We start from the raw sequence: 23,250 nt of genomic DNA, 5'->3' as shown, positions 1-23,250 counted from the left end.
GATGAGGTGAGAGCTTCCACCCAGCCAGACGCAGGGAGCTGCTGGAAGGCAGGGGTCCGAGGCAATGGCCGGCCATCACACTCCCAGCCGAGCGCAGGGAGATGTGGGAAGACAGGAGTATGAGGTATGGTCCACCCTGACATCCCCCACCCATCCCCCCCAAGCCGGGTGCAGGGCGATGCGGGGGCAGAGGTCAATGGCAGGGGGTAAGTGGCATATACATCTCTGCTATCCCCCACCCAGCCTGGTGCAGGGGGATGTGGATGCACAGGGACATGTCAGCTGAATCCAACAGCGTGGAATGCCTCGGCTCCCACATGAGCTTGTGCGTGGGGGGGGGGACAGCCGGATGGCTCAGGGGCTCCGGGAGTGGGCCTGATGAGAGGAGACGTGGCCCACGGTGTGAACAGGTGGGGGCAGTGGGCAGGAGCAGGGGGGCCCCATAGAAACAGGAGCTCCGGTGGCACAAGGGGGGTGGCAGGAGAGTAGAAAGGCCTGGAACTCAGGCAGGAAGGTGCGTCTCCTGACCCTAGAACCTGGAGTCCCCTGCAGGTGGAGAAGGGGGGGCATCTCAGGGCTGAGGAGGGAGAACAGAGTCATCCTGACCTGTGAGAGCCAGCTCGTGGACCCTGGACAACAGGAGGTCAGTGTCCATGGCGCAAGTGCAGGGTCCACAGCAGCTCTTCCAAATGACTCTTCTGAAAGACCCAGAATTCCCTGGGGCACATATTCCCTGAGCTCAGGCTCATCCCATCCCAACTGTCCAAACCAATCATTCCCCTTGACCCGCACCTAGCCATGCCCCCAACAATCAAGACTCTCTTTCCCTAGAGGGCTCAAGAGGCCTTCATTACAATCTGAGAAGATAAAGAGCCTCATCCACAAATACCACAGAAGACTTCAAGCTGTCATTGATGTTAACGGGGGCAATACACGGTATTAAGAACTGGGGTATGTAAACTTTTGATCAGGGTCATTTGGGTAGTTTCTGTTGCGATTATGATTTAAAAAGAGTAAACACAGTTGATTTGATAATAAATGGCTTCAGCCAAACACTGACCATGATTGAAAGAAAAGTAGTTGTGTTATCATTCATATTCTCTGAAAAATGGACAAGAAATCATAAATTCTGCCAGGGTATGTAAACTTATGAGCACAACTGTATTACTACACAAACAGGTACAAAATATGATATCTCCTCACCAATTTATATATGTGAAAACATATTATTTGACGAGAAACCAGTATGAAATTCCATTCACCTGTGTCCCCTCTCGATCCAGCAACGTGTCTCGGTACTCCCTCTCCTCCTCGCCCTTTAAGAGGCGGCCAGCGGGCCCCCGCGGCAAGCTCCGTGAGTCAGGTCGCGGGTGCTGCAGACTTGATCGCTGCGGGGATACCCGCGATTGCCTCACAGGGAGGAAGAACGGGGGAGATGCTAATGTAAACAAGCATCTTCCCGTTCTGCCTAGTGACAGTGTCACTGATCTCTGCTCCCTGTGATTGGAGCAGAGATCAGTGATGTCATACACAGCCACACTCCCTTGGACACACTTTTTTTAAAATTCTTTATTTCTTTGCAGAAATACAAAACATAGGTTATTAGTAATGTTTACATATAATTACATATACAGAGCACTTAACCCCTACACTACCACCTAGTGGTTAACCCCTTCACTGCCAGTGTCATTTACACAGGAATCAGTGCATTTGTATAGCACCGATTGCTGTATAGATGACAATGGTCCCAAAAATGTGTCAAAAATGTCCGATGTGTCTGCTATAATGTCGCAGTCACAATAAAAATCGCTGATCACCACCATTAAAAAATAAATAAATGAGATATATATATATATATATATATATATATATATATATATATATATATATATATATTAAAAAAATGCCATAATAATCGCTTATTGTGATTTTTTTTTTCTTCAAAAAATATGTAGAAGAATACGTTTTGGCCTAAACTGAGGAAAAATTGCCTTTTTATATATTTTTGGGGGATATTTATTATAGCAAAAAGTAAAAACTCTGTGCACAAATGTGTACATGCTGGTGTGGGTTGTGTAAGGGCAGCTATTACTATGCATCACAGACTCACAGTGTTTATTTTTTTCAATATTTTTAGTAATGTTATTGAAATGTCACAAAATTACACTTTATTCAACTCTGTGCACCACAACTTATTACAATGCACTGTAGTCTGCAGTTTTGTGGATTATGCAGAATAAAATTGCAGACAAGCTGCATTTTTATACAGTGCACCTAGGGCCAGTTCACACTGGTCCGACATGTGCTTCGACTTTGAGAGCACAAGTTGCATGACACGTCAAAATCATTGATTCCCTATAGGAGACCATCTTAACTGGTCCAACTTGTGTCGGTCTCTGACTTTGAAAAAGGATCCTGCACTACTTTGGTCTGATTAGGGCATGATTTCAGCCTATTTATTTGAATGTAAGTCGCATCCAAGTCAGATCATCATCTTAACTTAGTTAGATAGTAGATGAGGTTGAAAAAAGACAAGTCCAACCTATGTGTGTGATTGCTGGAGTGCTGCAGAGATGGTTGTTCTTCTGGAAGGTTCTCCTCTCTCCACACAAACGCTGGAGCTCCGTTAGAGTGACCATCAGGTTCTTGGTCACTTCCCTTCTCCACCCCCCCCCCCATGCTCAATTTGGCTGTGTGGTGTGGCCTGCTCTAGGAAGAGTCCAGTTGGTTCCAAACTTCTTCCATGTACGGATGATGGAGGCCACTGGCCATTGGGACCTTCAATGCTACAAAAAAATTGTCTGTATCCTTCCCCAGATCTGTGCCTCCATACAATCCTGTCTCCGAGGTCTACAGACAATTCCTTGGACTTCATGGCATGGTTTGTGCTCTGACATGCACTGTTAACTGTGGGATCTTATATAGACAGCTGCATGAAACAGTTGATGTATTGCGGTATAATGAACTCTTCATTTGTGGCTGTGGCAACAAACGTTTTAATGCCAACCCACCTGGCTCTCCTATCCTGGAAGTTACCATTGTAATACAAAAACCTGTAGGTACTGCAATTTGTGTCTTTTGGGTAAAACGATTGTTGCCACAGCCACAGATGAAGAGTTCATTATACAGCAATGTATCAACTGTGGCATAAACTATGTAATTTACCTGATCACCTGTATTTCATTTCCTCCCTCTTTTCCTTTCTCTCTTCTGTTTTTTTTCACATACCTGGATTATTATACCTGGATTATTATTTTCATATTTTTTATTTAATGTTGTTTAAATTTTATAGTGTGCTTTCTTATGCATATGTCTATATGTGTATGAATGTAAGCACGTGTGTGTACATACATGTGCATATTATCACTGCAAGGTGTGTGAAAATGAGTGCCATATACATGGTTCACCCTATATGTATTGCAGCCAGAGAGAGCGTCGTGCCAACATCGCAAAGGAAGAAGAGAAGAGAAGAAGGCGGCGGTGACAGAAGACCGGGCCAACCCTAGTAAAAGAGCTATAAGAAGATAGCGGAGGCCCGGCAGAAGAACCGAAGAGCAGGACAAGATCCCAGAAGAGCGGGACAAGACCCCAAAGTCGAAAGAAGACCCCTGGATGGCGGCGGCAATGACGAAGAAGAAATCCGGCTCCTCCACTAGTAAAAGAGCTAGCAGAAGATAACGGAGTAGTCCGGCGAGAAGACCACCCCAAGACAGAAGATAGAGAAGATGGACCTGAGCTGTCTAATAAATTATTTTAAAAACGTGTTTTTTTTTATTTACATTTTTTTTCACCAGGTGAATGGGTAGGGGTACATCGTACCCCATACTCATTCACATAGGGTGGGGCCCCCTTATTAAAGGGGCTCCCGGATTCCGATAAGCCTCCCGCCCACAGACCCTGACAACCAACGGCCAGGGTTGTCAAGAAGAGGCCCTTGTCCTCATCAACATGGGGACAAGGTGCTTTGGGGTGGGGGGGCCAAATGTCGGGTGGCATCAGCTGGTTCAATAAAAACCATTTGACCCAAGGAGTGTGGCTTGACGGCTTCTGTGGATGGCTGCGTAGTCTCACAGCTCTGCAGTTACACCGGCCAAAGCAATGCTATTAGCAGCTCCAGAGAAGGGAAAACTACCCCACCAGCTGCCCGAATACTCCAGCACAGCAGGCAGCCATGCTGAAGAAGAGAAAAGCATCTAAACTCCCCAGCAAACTCACTGACTATTACACTTTGCCAGGCCTGGTGAGCGGCCAAGATGGCACTGGAAGCGGCCGTGAAATGTCGGCGCGGCTCTCCTCCTCACATCACAGTCAGAGCATCACACTGTCTCCACCGGTCTTCTGACCCACAGGGTGAGTGCTCTCCTCCCAACTCACCCAAGACATCCAGCCCTGCTAAAAATAGGCTCAGAAAAAATGAGCCACAACAGCTTCAGCCTGTCACAGCTCCTTGCCTGTTCTCTCTCCCCCCACCACAGAAATCATCAGTGCTGGAGGTCTTCCCTGCCTCAGATCAGCCACTGTCTGAAAGCACCATGAAGAACATGCTGCACTCCCTGAGGTAAATGTTGTATACTGACTTATCCACTGCTGTCTCCTCACTATCTAATACTGTAAATCAGCATGATCAAGCCATTGCACAAATGGAAGCTAAAATGGGGGACTTGTGGTCTGCACATAATGAGCTAGTGGATGGTTTTGCAGATCATGATGATGAACTCCAATTAATTAATCTGAAGCTCGCAGACCTAGCAGACTGCTCCAGATGAAACAATATTAAATTCCGTAATATCCCAAAGTCGATACAATAATCAGATCTAGTGCAATTTCTGCAGTCCCTGATGCGTGCCCTTTTACCTGACTGGACAACCCGTGACATGGAAATTGACAGGGCACACAGACTCCCCAAGCCACCTCACCTCCTTCCTTCCACACCCAGTGATTTCTTTTTTTGGCCCGCATCCACTTTTTCACAGTAAAAGAAAAAGTCATGTACGCAGCTAAACAAGCAGCGAGTCTCCCTGATCCTTTCACCAACATCGCTCTATATGCTGATTTATCCAAAGCAACAATGCAAAATTGCAGACAGTTGGTGACTATAACTAAAGCGCTTCAGAATCATAAGATCCCATATAAATGGGGCTTCCTCACTAAACTACTCATTACCAAAACAAAACTCATGCAGTGCGCACATAAGGTGCGTATGGTACTGAGAAGAAAAAAAAAACATACGCACCTTATCCCCCATGCCCGCTGGGGGGGGGGGGGGGAACATAGAGGGGACCCATTTCTCCACACCTTGTTTTTATCTCCCTCCCTCTTTTTTCCTTGAATTTCTGGGTGAGTGAAACCTCTTTTTATTCCCCCTATCCTAACTGTTACTTTCATTGAATTTATAATATTGTATCTATATAATTAATACTAATTGTTAATTGTTATGAATTTTGTATTATTTATTTACTATATAGACTTCCTCCTGAAGAAGCGGACAATCCGCGAAACTAGTAGAGGACCCCTCCATCTACGCCACCAGAATTGAACTCTATTATCAGTAACTGTACACATGAATGGGGTGTATTAACATTTTAAGTGTCATATTCTGTACTTTGCTACTTTTTGCTATTCATTAAACTTGTATAAAATTTTATTCCCAATTTCTTTCTTACCTTTATATATAAAGTACCGGTATAGTCCAACACCAATTTTTTGGTTCTGGTTTGGTATGAAAGGATAGCTTGTACAGCTGCCTTATTACCCCCATAACCTAAAAAAACCCTATTCTCGAATAGCTCTAAAACTTTGTCGGTCGGATATTCCGATGGAAACAGTCCGATGTAGCCCACACATGGTCGGATTATCCGACAACACGGTCCGATCGGACATTTTCCGTCAAAATGTCCGACCGTGTGTACAAGGGCTAACAATACACAGTTTTGCCTACAGTGGCTGGTTGCCCGCAGTACATTGAGGGCGGGTGGTGCGCAAGTGATTATCTAAATTTCTTTCACACAAGATTCACACAAGTTTCTAATTGGATTCACTTGGTAAAATGTGTAAATCCTGGGGAAAGTTGAGAGACTCATGTGTGAAAACATTTACTTTGGTATACATTTACCTTAGATAAAAATCCCATGCAAAATAATTTGTTTTTTCTTGACATGACCCCATCAAAAATGACAGCGTATGAGCTGTGATCATTGGTGGTAGGGTTGTATTTTTCCTGGTTTAACATGATCACACTATTAATACACAACAGTGAACGAAAGCCGTGGGTGTACTGTACTAATAGAGACTCCTCACCGTAAATAGATCTGCAGTGAAATGTTTTCTCTTTCTTCTCTTCCCCACAGCTATATCTACAGATGAAGGTCACATCTTTGTGTTTGGTCACGTTGGGTCTGAACTTCAGTGTAGATGTGTAGTTTGGTCCGTCTCTGCATGATATGACCCCATACTGTGTGTCCATCAGTCTCTCCTCTTCCTCTTTATCTCCTCCATGGGACTCTGGGATCTCATAGACTTGTCCTCCTCTCTTCTCCAGCCAAGTCACACTCGTGTTCTCTGGGCAATTGGTGGCTCTACAGCTTAAAGATGTTTCTTCTCCAGCAATCAGCTTGGTGGGATTTGGTAGAATGTCCATTACTGTGAAAGTTCCCATATCTGAAAATTCATTGATTACAAATGTGCTCAGTTATTTGTTTTATTACATAGAATATTTTCAAATACAAGCGTTTCTAAAACTATCACATTATAACTAATATATGGATAATTAAACAAGGCTGTAAGGACAGACTTTTACTAATATTTATCGTTAAACTTGATCCAGGGGATATCCGATTGCCACTTGGGGAATCCGGAGGGATTTCTTTTCTCCCAATGCAGTAAACTGGATCATACTTGTTTTTTTTGCCTTCCTCTGGATCAGCTGTGGGAATAGAATAGTGTATATGAAGGTTTTCAATTAGTGTGTGTGTTTTTTTTGTTTGTTTTTTCTCTGATGGTTGAACTGGATGGGCTACTGTCTTTTTTCAACCAGGTTAGTTATGTAAGGAATCACAAGAAGGCTTTACACACCAGGGGCCAATTTATTTGTTATTTTAAGCAGCCCTGGTCATCACCTAGTCAACTCTGCCCCACACCATCCCCCATTCCCTGTTGTCCTTTCAGCCTTAAATGTTCTATAGTTGCAAAAATCACTTTGGTTATCCACCAGTCTCCTATAATTCTCAAAAAGCTGTTATGAAAAAATGTATTTATCGGTTTATAACACGCACTTTTTTCCCCTTTGAAATCAGGGGGAAATCGCGGGTGCGTGTTATACGCCAATCCCCACCGATCTTCGCTGATTGGGAGCGGAGCGAGCGCCACCTATATACACATAGCTGAGTGTGCTCTCTTCCTCTCTGCTCTGCCCGCAGTCACGCCCAGTCCCGCCATTGGACCTGTGTTATGTCCATCATAGGAGCCGGGCCAAGGGGCAGGACTGGTCGGGACTGCGAGAGGAGCCGAGATACAAAGGACATCTGGCTCTTTGTACCTCGGTGACGTCAATTTTAAACTGACAAGGCTGCAATGACACTGGACAAGGCTGCAATGATGGGCAAGGCTGCAGATGGACACTGATAAGGCTGCATTGATGGGCATTTAAATATACGTTTTTTCCTTAAAATTCCCTCCTAAACTTGGGGTGCGTGTTATACGCCGATAAATACGGTATATGTCTTTTTGCTCTCTAGAAACTGTTTGGGCTCTTGGGATAGGTACGTCTTTAATTCAGCATAATTCACACCAAAACTCCTTTCAGATGGGTTGGATTCTGTTCCAATCAGCAGGGAATAGGCTCACAGATTAAAATATAGAGTGCTTTTGGCAACATAAACATTCAATTAGGACAAAGTATACATTGACTTACATTTCATACCTGAAAGCCCAGCAATTTTCAGAGTTTTTATGAATATTACCTTTTTTTCTGTAGTTTCGCCTCCACAAAAAAATCCCGATCCCAACTCCAATTATTAGCATCAAAACCAGAATAATACAGACCACAGTGACCACATTAGATGGTGTTTCTATATCTGTAAAAAAAAAAAAAAAAGATTAAAGATAAGCAAGTGTCTTTTTAACACATCTTGATAGAACAAGAGATGAAAGAACAATCTCACTGGTGAACTACCCAATATCCAAAATAAAACACTAAACTTGAGTGTATGATAGCACCCTTGTTTACAACAAGTACAGCGTTGCACAGCCATTCATGACAGGGTGTACGCTGCAACTTGGCTGCCCAGGTGGAGGAAGTAGATTGGGAATTACACTAAATGGGCTCAACTGGCTTCCATATATGAGGCCTCATACAGCAGTGTTACCTTGGAATGTTTTGGACGCAGCTTTACCTAAAAGCCAACTCCACCTTTTGCAACATGTTACAAAATATATTATAGGCATAACATGTTGCTAAGAACACAGTTATTGTAAAATTCCAGTCTCTTCTATATTAATATACCAGGTCAGGATGAATCTTTAATTTATCAGGATCTCAATCTCCGGACCATATTATTTAATTGCTGAGATCTGTGGCTGGCAGGATTACTGTGCATATCTAACAAGGTATTACATGAGGTCCACTGCTCAGTACAGATGCCATTCAGAGAATGCTTTGCATTTTCTCAATGAATGCAAAGTGTCCTGTGATTGGATGAATAGAGGGATTGGGGTGGTGATGTCACACTATCTGTCTTGTCTAATCAGAAAACACTTTGCATTAATTCAGAAAATGCAAAGCATTGCATTACTGTGCTGTTCCGTGGACATCCTATATTCACAAGGCATGAGGACAGCCACTCAGTGTGGAATGGAGGAGATTGTGGAGATCAACAGAGTAGTAGTGTCCACTTCAGTGATTTCCAACTTCCAGTGGCATCAGCCAAGTATGGTATATATACATAGTTACATTGGTACAAGCTGGATGTCAGCTTGTACCAATGTAACTATGTATATATACCACATAGTGCCATCTGTCATCAGTGCCACATAGTGCCATCTGTCATCAGTGCCATATCAGTGTCACGTGTGATCAGTGCCACATATTAGTGCCATCTGTCATCAGTGCCACGTATCAGTGCCATCTGTCATCAGTGCCACATAGTGCCATCTGTCATCAGTGCCATATCAGTATCATGTGTGATCAGTGCCACATATTAGTGCCATCTGTCATCAGTGCCGCGTATCAGTGCCACCTGTCAGTGTCACATGCCATCTGTTATCAGTGTCACATGTCATCAATGCCAGGTATCAGTGCCATCTGTCATCAGTGTCATGTGTCATCAGTGCCACGTATTCATACCATCTGTCATCAGTGCCACGTATTAGTGCCATGTGTCATCAGTGTCACGTGTCATCAGTGCCACGTATTAGTGCCATCTGTCATCAGTGCCACATTGGTGTCACGTGTTATTGTCCTGGTGCTCCAGGGCCTTCAAAAGTGTAATAGGTAGTCAACAAGTTAGATGTGTAATTTATGCTCCTAGAACATGTGATGGGGCTCCCTGCATGTTGGGCCTCTCTATGTGGCCAGGCTGTGGAAAAGTCCCACACATGTGGTATCATAATATTTATTTTGGGGCATTAATTGTGGTATACACATGCCACGTGAGAGAAATAACTTATTACATTGACAATTTTGTGGGAAAAATTAAAATAAAATAAAAAATCTTCATTTTGCAAATAATTTTGGGAAAAAATGACAACATCAAAAAGCTCACCATGCCTCTTACTAAATACCTTGGAATGTCTACTTTCAAAAAAGGGGTCATTTGGGGGGTATTTGTACTTTTCTGGCTTGTTCGGGTCACAAGAAATGAGATCGGCCACCAGTACATCAGGTGTGATCAATTTTGTGTGCTTCGCACCACAGCTTGTGGACTCTCTAACTTTCACAAAGACCAAATAATATCCACTAATTTGGGTTATTTTCACCAAAGATATGTAGCAGTATAAATTGTGGCCAAAATTTATGAAGAAAAATTCATCATTTGCAAAATTTTATCACAGAAACAAAGAAAATGCGTTTTTTTTCAAAATTTTCGTTATTTTTTAATTTATAGCGCAAAAAATAAAAACCCAGAGGTGATCAAATACCACCAAAAGAAAGCTCTATTTGTGGGAAAAAAAGGACAAAAAATTCATTTGGGTACGGTGTTGCATGACTGAGTAATTGTCATTCAAAGTGTGAGAGCACCGAAAGCTGAAAATTGGTCTGGGCAGGAAGGGTGTTTAAGTGCCCAGTAGGCAAGTGGTTAATGGCATAATATTTATGCACCTTTGGCACTTATGCAATAATATTTACAAAACTAGCGCTGCTGTAATTAACATATACAATATTCACTTGGTGGACACACTTTATCAGTAGCAGCTTGTTTTATTTAATGTTCTCTTAGTGTGAGTATTTAGCGGGCTTAGAGCTGTTGGTTCACTTTCAGCATTCAAATGAATGGGCTGAATGTGGCTCCCAGAGCCGCACAAGTGTGAAGGGTAAACCTAGAATTAAAACCTATTTGACAGAGAGACTGGATGATTATCCATACCTTCATAGATGAGCTGGAAGTCCTCCTGCATAGGTTCTTGTAGAGAGTCATGTCGGACTCTACAGGAGAAGTTCTGGTTCTGGTCATCTTTGGTCGGTGTGATTGTCATGGTGCTGTCCACTTGGTACATTCCATCTTTATATATTTGTGGTTCTCCCATGAAATGATTTCTCAGGACCTCTCCTTTTCTGTACCAAGTTATCAAGATATCTGGAGGGAAGAATCCAGTGGCCTTACAGGTCAAGGTGTTCTCTGTATTACTCTGGACCTTTGTACTTTGTATAGAGAGTAGAGGTTTAGCTGCAGGGAACACAGATACAGGTATGAAGTGGGATATACTTTACATACTTTTTTAGGGCTGAAACAACTAAACGATTAATCGACAACTAATCGACTTGTTTCATAATTGATTACTATTTTCATAATCAATTAATCGGCCAGTAACATAATGGGGTTAAAAAAACTAAAATGAGCCCTTTATAGTACAACAATATAATCACTACTGTAAATATTACTTTCACTGTTCTACAGTAAAAAAAATGAACCCCTTCCAGTAGTGATTATCTGCTTTTTTGTACTATAAAGGGCTAATTTTAGTCTTTTTAACCCCATTATGTTACTAAACTTCTTAGGCCTGGTTCACATCTATATGTTTATTGGTGCTTTTTGCAGAAACGTACTACAGTTCATTTACATGGTTTCCTATGGGACACGTTCATATCTGTGCCTTTTTCAGCCGCTGCATATTTGGAAAGGGTCGGGGACTTTTAATGCAAAATGGTGCTTTTTTGGTTCAATATACTTCAATGGAGAAGCTGCAGAAAAGACTGTAATGCGTTTTTGCAGAAATTTGTGTTTTTTAATCTGCCCAAAAAAAAAAAAAAAAACCCAAATTGCCGTAAAATCACGTGTGCAAAAATCTAAACGCACAGCAAAAAGCACTGCAGAAACAGTTCAAAAGCACAGCCCGTACACGAGCGGAGCATAGGGGCAGGGCTGGCATGAGTAGAAGTGGACTGCAACCATTGGCTGAGACAGCTGGGGGGGCGGAGCCAGCGCGAGGATGCGTGCGCGCGCTACGCCCCAGCGTCCAGTTTGGTTGAGGAAGTTGAAGCGGCATGGCGTCTTCCCTGGGCGATCTCGTGCAGCAGCTGCGGGCCGCAGCGGCGGCGAACGGGGAGCGGTGGCTCCACGAGCAGGTGGCGGCGGCACTCGGCGAGGTGCGGGACCATTCGAGGATGGAGGGGGATGGATCGGCTCGGGCGCGGCGTTCCCGCCCGCCGGCCCGGTTCTCCCCTGATTCCCCCAGGGCTACACCTATTCGCCATGCGGGGACCGCTGGCCCCGCCCCCCACGAGCCGCCCGCTAAACGGCCAGCCCGGCGGGCTGAGGAGGTCTCTGGGCATACTGGGGCGGGGGGGCGCAGCTCCATGAGGCCGGTGGCCGGTCCGGCGCCGGCCTCCATCAGCGTGGCGTTCCGCCATGAGGAGGATCCAGGCCCCTCTCGTAGCTCAGCTGCTGCGGGGGTGGGGCCCCGCCGTCGGAGGCCTTCCACAGCGGCTGCTGGAAACACACCGGTGGTGGAGGACATGTCTCCGGTGGGGCGGCGGCCGCCGCACCACTGTCTCCCAGCGTCAGCGGAAGCAAGGCCGAGCAGCCGGCAGAAGGCGGTGAAGAAGTCGGCGGCGGGGAGGAGCAGAGGAAGGCCCAAGCGCATCTTGCCAGCAGCCCAGGCGGTGCCCGGTGGACGGCTGTCGCCCAGGGACGGATCGGCTACCCCAGGACGGTCGGAAGGCGAGCTGTCGTCATCAGCGGAGGAGGGACCGAGTGGCGTTCCGTCAGTGGTCGGTGAAGGTTCGGCGGCTGGAGGCGTTTCTTCCAGGCGGCCCGGTAAGTCTGATTTTATTCAGGGGTCCTTGGGGGGGGTTGGTTGGGGGGGGCCGGGCAGTGAGGGGGAGGAGGGTGCAGGGGGGGTTGCCCGCGGCGGAGGGGAGGCTGCCTCATTTGCCCCGCATCTGGCAAGGCGGGGGAGTGACCGCGTCCCGGCGGATGGGGGGCTGGCGGGCCTCCTGGCGGGCCTCAAGGATCTGGTCGGCAGACTGGAAACTGGGGGGGCGGGTCCGGGGTTAGCGTGGACCGCTCCGGGGGACCGTGCCAGGGGTGCGGCGGGGCCTGTGGGCGGGTTGGGGGCTACGTGCGCGGATACGCCAGTGGCTGGGGGTGTGGTAGCTGGGGCGACCCCGCCGGCTGCGGCCGGGGCGGTCGCGGCTCCGGGCACGGGGGATCAGGTGGTGGCAGCCGCGCCGGCTGCGCCAGCTGGCCCTGCGGGGGAGACGGCAGGGGAGGCGGGCAAGAAACAGGACCTGGTCAGGTTGGCGGATGCGGCGCGCTGCGAGGTGTATGTGTGTTTTGAAGGGCCGCTGGGAGCGCATTTGAAACAGGAGGTCAGGGAAAAAATTTGGAAGGGGGAATACGTGGAGATATTTTCTCTGCTGCCCCTGGAAAAGTTCAACCTAGATAGGGTCAAGCCGGAGGACAACAAGAAGGAGGACAAAGAGAAGAGACGGTACCGCTTGATTCCTCGGACCTTCCCGAATTGGCTGCAGGCGTTCGCGATTCTCGCAAGTGTGATAGGGGAAAAGAATCCGGAGCATTGTTCTGCTCTTTTTTGCTACTTGGACGCGATAGGGGAGGCGCACAGAGTCTACGGGGGATTGGCTTGGCTGCGTTATGATGAGCAGTTTCGGCAGCGGAGGGCGATTCGACCTGCTCTTCGCTGGGATCATAAGGATATCAGTCTGTGGATGCGCCTTATGTCATCGGCGAGGACTACGAGTCAGTTTTTTCAGGGGGGGGCCGGTGGACCAGGGGCTTCCGGTCAACCGGCCGCTAGAAGGAAGGGAGTCTGCTGGCAGTATAATGAAGGTGTTTGTAGGTTCGCAGGCAGCTGCAAGTACAAGCACGAGTGCTCGGGTTGTGGAGGAGCCCACCCGCTGTCTCGCTGCTTCAAGCAGGGCAAAGGCAGGGCCGGGGAGCCTGCACACAAGAGGGACGACGCCGGTGAGGCTGGAAAGGATGCGTCCTTTTCTCGAACGATATCCGGATAGGGAGGCGGCGGCGATTCTGGGTTTGGGGTTTGCGGTGGGTTTTCGTATTCCGGCAGTCTTAGGGTCGACCCCCCCGGTGGCCAAGAATTTGCGGTCTGCCATGTTACATCCCGAAGTGGTTTCGGAAAAACTGCGGAAGGAGGTGTCCTTGGGGAGGATCGCGGGTCCGTTCTCAGAGGTACCCATGCCGGACCTGGTGGTATCACCCTTAGGGGTGGTTCCTAAGAAGGAGCCGGGTAAGTATCGCTTAATCCACCATCTCTCTTACCCAAAAGGGGGTTCGGTGAATGATGCCATCGACCCCCGGCTTAGCGCGGTTTCCTACACGTCTTTTGATGCGGCGGTGTTCTGGGTGCGGCGTTATGGCCGGGGGGCGTTGATGGCAAAAACTGATATTGAGGCAGCGTTTCGCTTGCTTCCGGTGCACCCCGAGAGTTTTCGGCTTTTGGGCTGCAGGTGGCAGGAGGAGTACTATGTGGATCGGTGCTTGCCCATGGGGTGCTCCATCTCGTGTGCGCTGTTTGAGAAGTTCAGTTCCTTCGTGGAATGGGTGGTCAGAGACGTCGCGGGAGTGAATTCAGTCATCCACTATCTCGATGATTTCCTGTGTGTAGGTCCGGCCTCGTCGGCGCTTTGCGCAGTTCTGTTGACGACGCTGGAGCGCGTGGCGCAGAGTTTTGGTATCCCTCTGGCCCCGGAGAAGACGGAACGGCCGACGACGGTGATCAGTTTTTTAGGAATTGTGTTGGACTCGGAGGTGATGGAGTGTCGCTTGCCGGCGGACAAGTTGGAGGCGCTGCAGGCGGAGATTAGAGGGTTGGTGGGTTTGCGGAAGGTACAGCTCAGGACTCTCCAGTCTGTGCTGGGTAAATTGAATTTTGCGTGCAGAATCATACCTATGGGGAGGGTCTTCAGTAGGAGGCTAGCGGCCAGTACAGGGGGGGTGGATTCTCCGAGGCACTTCGTGAGGCTGTCGAAAGAGCATCGGGAGGATCTACGGATTTGGCATGTATTCTTGGAACGCTTCAATGGACGGGCGCTGTGGATGGCCGGGCCGGTGAGCAACTTTGATTTGGAACTTTACACGGATGCGGCGGGGTCCACGGGTTTCGGGGCCTATTTCCAAGGCAAATGGTGTGCTGGCCCGTGGCCGGCTGCATGGAAAGGTGGAGGGTTGCTGCGGAATATGGTACTGTTGGAGCTTTTTCCAGTGGTGCTGGCAGTGGAACTTTGGGGGGCATCCTTTCGGGATCGGAAGGTTCGCTTCCATGTGGACAATTTGGGTGTGGTGCAAGTCCTCAACCGGGTGTCCGCGGCGTCGCCGCCGGTGGTTAGGCTGCTGAGACATTTGGTACTGCGATGCATGCAATTGAACATCTTTATACATGCTGTGCACTTACCAGGGGTGGAGAATGTTGTGGCTGACGCACTGTCTCGGTTTCAGTGGGACAGATTCCGGGAGCTGGCGCCGTCCGCGGACGTTCTGGGGGCTCCCTGCCCGGAGGAATTGTGGAAGATTGCGTTGGACGAACCTCGGACTGGATCAGACGGTCGGTGAGTGGGGGCACTTGGTCGGCGTACGAGAAGACATGGGTGGAATGGGAGGCATTGGGGTTACAGGTGGGAGCGGACGAACGGGACAGGCGACTAATGGTGATATACTTTGTGTCCCGGAACATGGAACGGCGGGTTTCAGTCTCCCGACTGGGGCAGAAATTGGCCGGTTTGGCCTTTTGGTTCAAACTGCGGGGGGAGCAGGACTTCACCAAGGATTTTTGGGTGAGGCAGGCTCTGAAGGGCTATCGGAAGGGGAAGCAGGTGAAGGATGACAGGAGACCGGTGTCCTTCGAGTTGTTGGGCAGACTTTGTAGTAGGTTGGGGGTGGTGTGTTTGTCGGGTTATGAGAGGGTGCTGTTCAGGGCCGCGTTTGTGTTGGCGTTTTTTGGTGCTTTTCGTGTAGGGGAACTGGTCAGCCCTTCTAAGAAGGGGCCGGGGGGTTTGTTTTTTGATGAGGTGTACTGCGGGGAGGACCGGGTGCGCATGCGGATACGGCGGTCTAAGACGGACCAAGTGGGCAAGGGGAAGGAAGTCGTGGTGTTCGCGATTCCTGCATGCGAGCTGTGCCCGGTCTTGGTTTTGAGGGAATTTTTGTCCGCTCGGCCGGCTTGTCCGGGCCCATTGTTGATACATGGGAATGGGGAGTTTTTATCGAGATACCAGTTCGTAGGGGTCTTTCGGAAATGCCTGAAGGCGTTGGGTTTGGAGGGGGAAAAGTTTTCCTCGCATTCTTTCCGGATTGGGGCTGCGACGGAGGCTGTGCGGTGGGGTCTGGATGAGGAGGCGGTTAAGAGGATTGGCCGCTGGGAATCTCGCAGGTTTAAGTCTTATGTCCGGCCTGAGTTGGTGGGTGTTTAGCTGGGTGAGCTGGGGTGCGTGTTGGCATGGGTTTGTGTTTTTTCAACATGTGCGGTTACTGTGATTTGGGTATGTGTTTTTTTGTTTTTCTTTCAGGTGCAGCGCCTGGACTGGTCTGGATTTTGGGCCATTCATATGTCTGCTGGGGGGCCAGGAGGGGTGATGTTAGGCCAGAGGGCAGGCAGTTGGGGATATCCAGGTTGGAGGCCTGTGTAAAATGGTTTGGGTTTCCTGGCATGCTATGGAGCAGAATGGTGCATGAAGTGTGCCGTTTTGCGGGGTTTGACAGGGCCCCGGACGTCTTGGTATTACATGTTGGGGGCAATGATTTGGGCCTCCGCACCAAGTTGGACATCACGCGGGACATCAAGTATGATTTCTTGCGACTCAGGGCGGCCTTCCCCCACATGATTATAGTGTGGTCTGACATTGTGGCCAGGACCAAGTGGCGTTTTGCCAGGTCTGTGGACAAAATTAACAAGGCCCGCAGAAAAATTAATCAGGAGGTCAGTCGCTTCGTGGTTCGCAATGGGGGGTTGGCGGTCCGGCATTCGGAGTTGGAGGTGGAGACGTGGCGGTGCCTGAGGGAGGATGGTGTACACCTCAATGATGTGGGCACTGATTTGTGGACTTTGGGCATACAGGATGGGGTGGAGCGTGCCTTGCAGGTGTGGCGGTGCTCACAAGGATAAGGTGTTATCCTTGCTTGCGGTGGCGGGTGTTGGTCGATGCAGGTACAGGAAGATAACCCCTCCCCACAGAGAAGTTGATGCGGGACCCATTGGAGATATGGGCTCGTTGATGATATGCCATATAGTGAGGGTTGATATGGCAGATGGTGAATGGGTGCACTGCGGTAAAAGAGTTGGCTGTCTTTGAGCTAGCATGTCAGCTTGAGGCCTATTTAAAGGAATATTACCGCAGTGCTTGGTTTGGATCGATATGCTAATGGGGTGGGGAGGGGGAATTTCCTGCAGATGACTAACGCGCTCAGGTTTTTGACGTTTAAATGATGTTTGTTGATATTTTGTTGATATTTGGTTTATATTTTGTTACATGTTAAAACTATTATTTTGATTAATAAAAGAGGCTACGGCCACAAAATACTCCATAAAGGAAGGTGTGGTCTCATTTAATGGGAAGGGGCAAGGTATGGAGTTGGGTGGGTGGCACAGTAGCGAAGGTACATCAGTCATACTATAGTCAAGCACAGCCCGTACACGAGCGGAGCATAGGGGCAGGGCTGGCATGAGTAGAAGTGGACTGCAACCATTGGCTGAGACAGCTGGGGGGGCGGAGCCAGCGCGAGGATGCGTGCGCGCGCTACGCCCCAGCGTCCAGTTTGGTTGAGGAAGTTCCCGCCCTCCCTCCCTTACATCGGACGGAGTGGTTACGATGGGGACTCCGGGGGGGGGGGGGGGATCGACAGGCTAACTCAGTTTATTTTTCAGGTTTCCGGTGTTGGATGTCGTAGCGGTTGGCGGGTGTTGGTCGATGCAGGTACAGGAAGATAACCCCTCCCCACAGAGAAGTTGATGCGGGACCCATTGGAGATATGGGCTCGTTGATGATATGCCATATAGTGAGGGTTGATATGGCAGATGGTGAATGGGTGCACTGCGGTAAAAGAGTTGGCTGTCTTTGAGCTAGCATGTCAGCTTGAGGCCTATTTAAAGGAATATTACCGCAGTGCTTGGTTTGGATCGATATGCTAATGGGGTGGGGAGGGGGAATTTCCTGCAGATGACTAACGCGCTCAGGTTTTTGACGTTTAAATGATGTTTGTTGATATTTTGTTGATATTTGGTTTATATTTTGTTACATGTTAAAACTATTATTTTGATTAATAAAAGAGGCTACGGCCACAAAATACTCCATAAAGGAAGGTGTGGTCTCATTTAATGGGAAGGGGCAAGGTATGGAGTTGGGTGGGTGGCACAGTAGCGAAGGTACATCAGTCATACTATAGTCAAGTAAAAACTGCATTGGTGCGTACCGAGCCTTATGCTGGCCTCACGGATCAATTTTGAGGTTAGAATATTCAGATGAAAAATCTTTGTACATTCACTGAATGAAAGAATTTTGTTTCAAATTTTCACTTCATTTCTAAACAAAAACCACATACACGCTCTGAAAATTCCTTTTGACCAAGACGTTTTCTATTATTTCCAAATGTTCCCGTCACTGTGGTTGAAAATGAACGTCAATTTGACCCACTATTTTTTTTAAGGTCATTAACCGATGTATTGTTTAATCGAAACAATAATCGGCCAACTAATCGATTATGAAAATAATCGTTAGTTTAGTTGCAGCCCTATACTTTTTAGAAAGCTCCATCCAAAGTAGGACAGATATGACTGTCAAAACCGTTGTTCTTTTTAGCTTTTAATAGAGGGTTAAAACTGAGTCGGATTTGTATTGCTGTTCCTGTCTCCTAAAAGGTATTCATCTTCTCTATTTGTTTTGGTGACCATTGTCATTGGGGACAGAAAGTGATGGGAAATTCATAATATTGGATCTTCCACCAAAACAGAATAAAGAGGTGAACTTCTGACGCTGACCCTTGTTCCAGTGACAATTGTCTAAAGGAGCATTTTGAGTCACTTTGCAGAGATTTCCACTTGATAAAAGCTCACCAAAAATTCAACAAGTACTTTTTCATGTTTATTATATTAATAAAAATTATACCAGGTGATTCTGCCACGAAAGTCCTTGTTCAGGCACTTCTTATTGTAAGAACACTGCCGTTCTCACCCAGTAGTGTTCCTGCATTGACAACCTGTCACACAGCATCCAATAGAGATTACCAGGGGGAACTTTAATACACATTATGTAGGCATGGTTCACTGTTGTCACTGTCTGAATCCCCACACTCTGCCACCTTAATTTTCCCCAAAATCCACAAGTTGATAATTTAAATCTCATGTCTAGGGTAAGCAGCAGGGAAGGTGACACACTTGACAAACTAAAGTCCGGCTTAAGGTACCTTTGAGAGAAAGCAGATACTGTACGTTAGACGCTATAAAGGGCATCAAAAGCCTTCAATAGCCTTGGAAGTTCAGAAAATTTCTGATAAAGCCCTGCCAGGTCATAAACAGCCTGTACTACTTTCAACTTGCAGTCATATTACATGATTCCTATGGTAAAGGAGTTACTTTCCAAAAAAAGTGGCTGCACTAATGAGGCACCAAAAATTCCTAATTTTCAAGGTCCGGGCGGCCAAGACGACCCATTAGCCCTTGTACACACGGTCGGAAATTCCGACGGAAAAGGACCGATCAGATTATATTTTTCGGAAAATCCGATTGTGTGTGGGCTCTATCTGACTTTTTCCGTTGGTACTTCGGACGGAAAAAATTTGAGAGCAGGATCTCAAATTTTCCGACAACAAAATCCGATCAGACTTTTTCCGATCGTTTGTAGAGAATTCCGATCGGACAAAGTGCCACGCATGCTCAGATCAAAGTACGAGAGCAAAGCTATTGGCTACTAGGAATGTCGGAACGAACGAACAAACGTCATCACGTTCCGAACATTCGGACTTTCCGACAACTTTGTCCGACCGTGTGTATGCAACACCAGTTTCAGACAAAATCAGTTGTAAAAAATCAGACAGATTGTGTGGTCGGAATTTCCGACCGTGTGTACAAGGGCTTAGACCTCTTAAGAGAAATATATATAAGATCTCTTTCATATTTGGTTTCTAACAAAGCATAATTTCATTTTGCTATATGCTGGTTTGCGAATTTTATAACTCTGTTATATGGAAATATAGTTGTACATTGGATAGTTGACATTAAGGTTATGTCCCTTGGGATACTATAACACAACAATACACACCCCAGACCCTTTGATTGGGTGGAAGTAATTATGCAATACCTTCTCAATGGTCAAGAAAAAGCTGAAGCATTTGGCAGCTGGATCTTTCGTTTTACAATCAGAACTACCAAAACCTTGTCCTTGACAAAAGTCTTGTCGCTTGTGTACAAATTAACCTGAAGTGCCGCTAAAATATATTTCTATTCAAGATTTTGTTAGGCCGCGTACACACGAGAGGATTGTCCGTCCAACTTAGTCCGCTGAAACGTGTTTCAGCGGACAGTCCGCCCGTGTGTGGGCTTCAGCGGACTTTTTCAGCGGACTGTCTGGCGGACTAAGTCTTTCGGAATTTCCGTAATACAGTCCGTCCAAACTTGGTTTCAGCGGACAGTCCGCTCGTGAGTAGGCAAGTTGGACGGACTAAGTATGGCGCATGCTCAGAAAGGATTTACACGGCCGAAGGTTGCATTGCAGTGTATTGGACGTCGTATTTCTAATCCCGTCGTACGTGCTGTACACGTCATCGCGCAAGCTTTCAGCGGACTGTCTGTTCATCGTGTGTGGTCAAGTCCGTTCATTCAAAAGTAGGCCGGACTGTCTGTCGGATTGTCTGACGAACTTAGTTGGCCAGACAATCCGCCCGTGTGTACGCAGCCTTACAAGAAATGGGTCATTTTAATCCCAACAGCTTTTGTAATAATGTTTCAGTGCAAAACTAAACTGAAAAAAAAGTATTCTAATATTCACAGCTTTGTAAAGCTCATTGAGTCCATTTTTGCCAAAACATAAGTGTTGTCGCCTTGTTGTATGAGCTTCACCTGTGACTAATAATGGATCAATTAGGTCTCAGGTGTGTATAAAAAGAACACCAGTACACTAGACCTTCTCAACTGCAACTAGACCTCTGTAAACATGCCTAAGATTCACCCGGAGACTAAAGTGTTGATTATCAAGAGGCTGAAGACCAGATCCACTGCTGATGTGGCAGACACCTTCAATGTGTCTCAGCGTCAAGTTCAGAGGATAAAAAAAAGATTTGAAGAGACTGGAGATGTTTTGGACAATGCCAGGTCAGGCCGACTCCGCAAGACAACTGCTCGAGAGGACCGTTTGTTGGCTCGAAAATCCAAGGCCAGCCCATTTTCCACTGCAGCAGAGCTCCACGAGACCTGGTCACCTGAAGTCCCTGTGTCAACCAGAACAGTTTGTCGGATTCTGTCTCGAAATGGTCTCCATGGTTGAATAGATGGCCCATAATAATAATAATAATAAGAAGAAGAATAATGGCCCATAAGCCAGCACTAAACAAAAGACAATTGAAAAACCGTGTGGCATTTGCCAAGGGCCACAGCCTGCTAATAGGATGGACCACAGTCGCCACAAATATTGCAAGAGACCCGCTGGAACCCGCATGGAGCCGAGATTTACCCAGAAAACAGTGAAGTTTGGTGGAGGCAAAATCATGGTCTGGGGTTACATCCAGTATGGGGGTGTGCGAGGGATCTGCAGGGTGGAAGGCAACATCAATAGTCTAAAATAGCAAGAAATCTTAGCTACCTCTTATATTCCCAACCATAAAAAAGGCCAAATTTTGCAGCAGGGTGGTGCTCCATTGCATACTTCCATCTCCACATCAATCTTCCTTAAGGCAAAGAAGATCAAGATGCTCCAGGATTGGCCAGCCCAGTCACCAGACATGAACATCATTGAGCATATGTGGTGTAGGATGAAAGATGAAGCATGGAAGACTAGTGATGGACGAACTTCTGACGGGACATTTCGTGAACGCGGACCGCTAACGCGGCCGATAGTTCGCGAACCGGAACGTTCGTGGCGGGCCCCATTGACTTCAATGGGAGGCGTACTTCGCAAACCTATAGGTCAAATTTGCAGCCACAAAATAATTATTAGCTGTGCAAACACCCACCCACCACATGGCCAATGACATAACACATGTATGAGGTGAATCTGGGATCGACAACTACAAGCATTCTTTTTTTATATGGGAAATTGTTGTGACAATTCAGGACTGTGGAGCGCATGAAGGCAATGGAGGAGAGGGAAGGTCAGGGACCAGGGTAGGCAAAGAAGAGGGTGCAGGAGATGATCACCAGCAGCGTGACATACAGCAATGACACCTGCACCGTGATAGAGTCCTCTGACAGCAGCACCGTGATAGAGAGCACTGACATCAGCAGCGTGACATACAGCAATGACACCTGCACAGTGAGAGAGTCATCTGACAACAGCACCGTGATAGAGAGCACTGACATCAGCAGCTTGACATAAAGCACTCACACCAGCACCGTGATATACAGTGGTGTGAAAAAGTGTTTGCCCCCTTCCTCATTTCCTGTTCCTTTGCATGTTTGTCACACTTAAGTGTTTCGGAACATCAAACCAATTTAAACAATAGTCAAGGACAACAAGTAAACACAAAATGCAATTTGTAAATGAAGGTGTTTATTATTAAAGGTGAAAAAAAATCCAAACCATCATGGCCCTGTGTGAAAAAGTGATTGCCCCCTAAACCTAATAACTGGTTGGGCCACCCTTAGCAGCAACAACTGCAACCAAGCGTTTGCGATAACGTGCAATGAGGCTTTTACAGCGTCCTGGAGGAATTTTGGCCCACTCATCTTTGCAGAATTGTCCTAATTCAGTTACATTAGAGGGTTTTCGAGCATGAACGGCCTTTTTAAGGTCATACCACAACATCTCAATAGGATTCAGGTCAGGACTTTGGCTAGGCCACTCCAAAGTCTTCATTTTGTTTTTCTTCAGCCATTCGGTGGTGGACTTGCTGGTGTGTTTAGGATCATTGTCCTGCTGCAGAACCCAAGTTCGTTTCAGCTTGAGTACACGAACAGATGGTCGGACATTCTCCTTCAGGATCTCTTGGTAGACAGCAGAATTCATAGTTCCTTTTATCACGGCAAGTCTTCCAGGTCCTGAAGCAGCAAAACAGCCCCAAACCATCACACTACCACCACCATATTTTACTGTTGGTATAATGTTCTTTTTATGAAATGCAGTGTTCCTTCTACGCCAGATATACTTGGACACACACCTTCCAAAGAGTTCCACTTTTGTCTCATCGGTCCACAGAATGTTGTCCCAAAAGTCTTGGGGATCATCAAGATGTGTTGTGGAGAAATTGAGACGAGCTTTGATGTTCTTTTTGCTCAGCAGTGGTTTTCTCCTTGGAACTCTGCCATGCAGGCCATTTTTGCCCAGTCTTTTCCTGATGGTGGAGGCATGAACGCTGACCTTAACTGAGGCAAGTGAGGCCTGCAGTTCCTTGGACGTTGTTGTGGGGTCTTTTGTGA

The 23,250-nt window shown here is 47.1% G+C and overlaps 1 protein-coding gene across 2 annotated transcripts in view; it reads right to left on the bottom strand.

Moving 5' to 3' along the window:
- LOC143923712 (uncharacterized) overlaps positions 1–23,250 on the bottom strand; it is a 128,079-nt gene that overhangs the window by 74,012 nt on the left and 30,817 nt on the right. For both annotated transcript variants that reach the window (XM_077447520.1, XM_077447521.1), the window contains exons 3-5: positions 10,581–10,880; positions 7,959–8,072; positions 6,298–6,657 (exon numbers count right to left, since the gene is read on the bottom strand). In XM_077447520.1, coding sequence (XP_077303646.1) covers positions 6,298–6,657; positions 7,959–8,072; positions 10,581–10,880 — 774 coding nt within the window. The remainder of the gene's footprint in view (positions 1–6,297; positions 6,658–7,958; positions 8,073–10,580; positions 10,881–23,250) is intronic.

Source organism: Lithobates pipiens, unplaced genomic scaffold, assembly GCF_037356315.1.
Source record: "Lithobates pipiens isolate NorthernLeopardFrog02 unplaced genomic scaffold, aLitPip1_a1.2 Scaffold_22, whole genome shotgun sequence".
NCBI lineage: Eukaryota > Metazoa > Chordata > Amphibia > Anura > Ranidae > Lithobates > Lithobates pipiens.
This window is presented reverse-complemented; position numbering and strand designations above follow the sequence as displayed.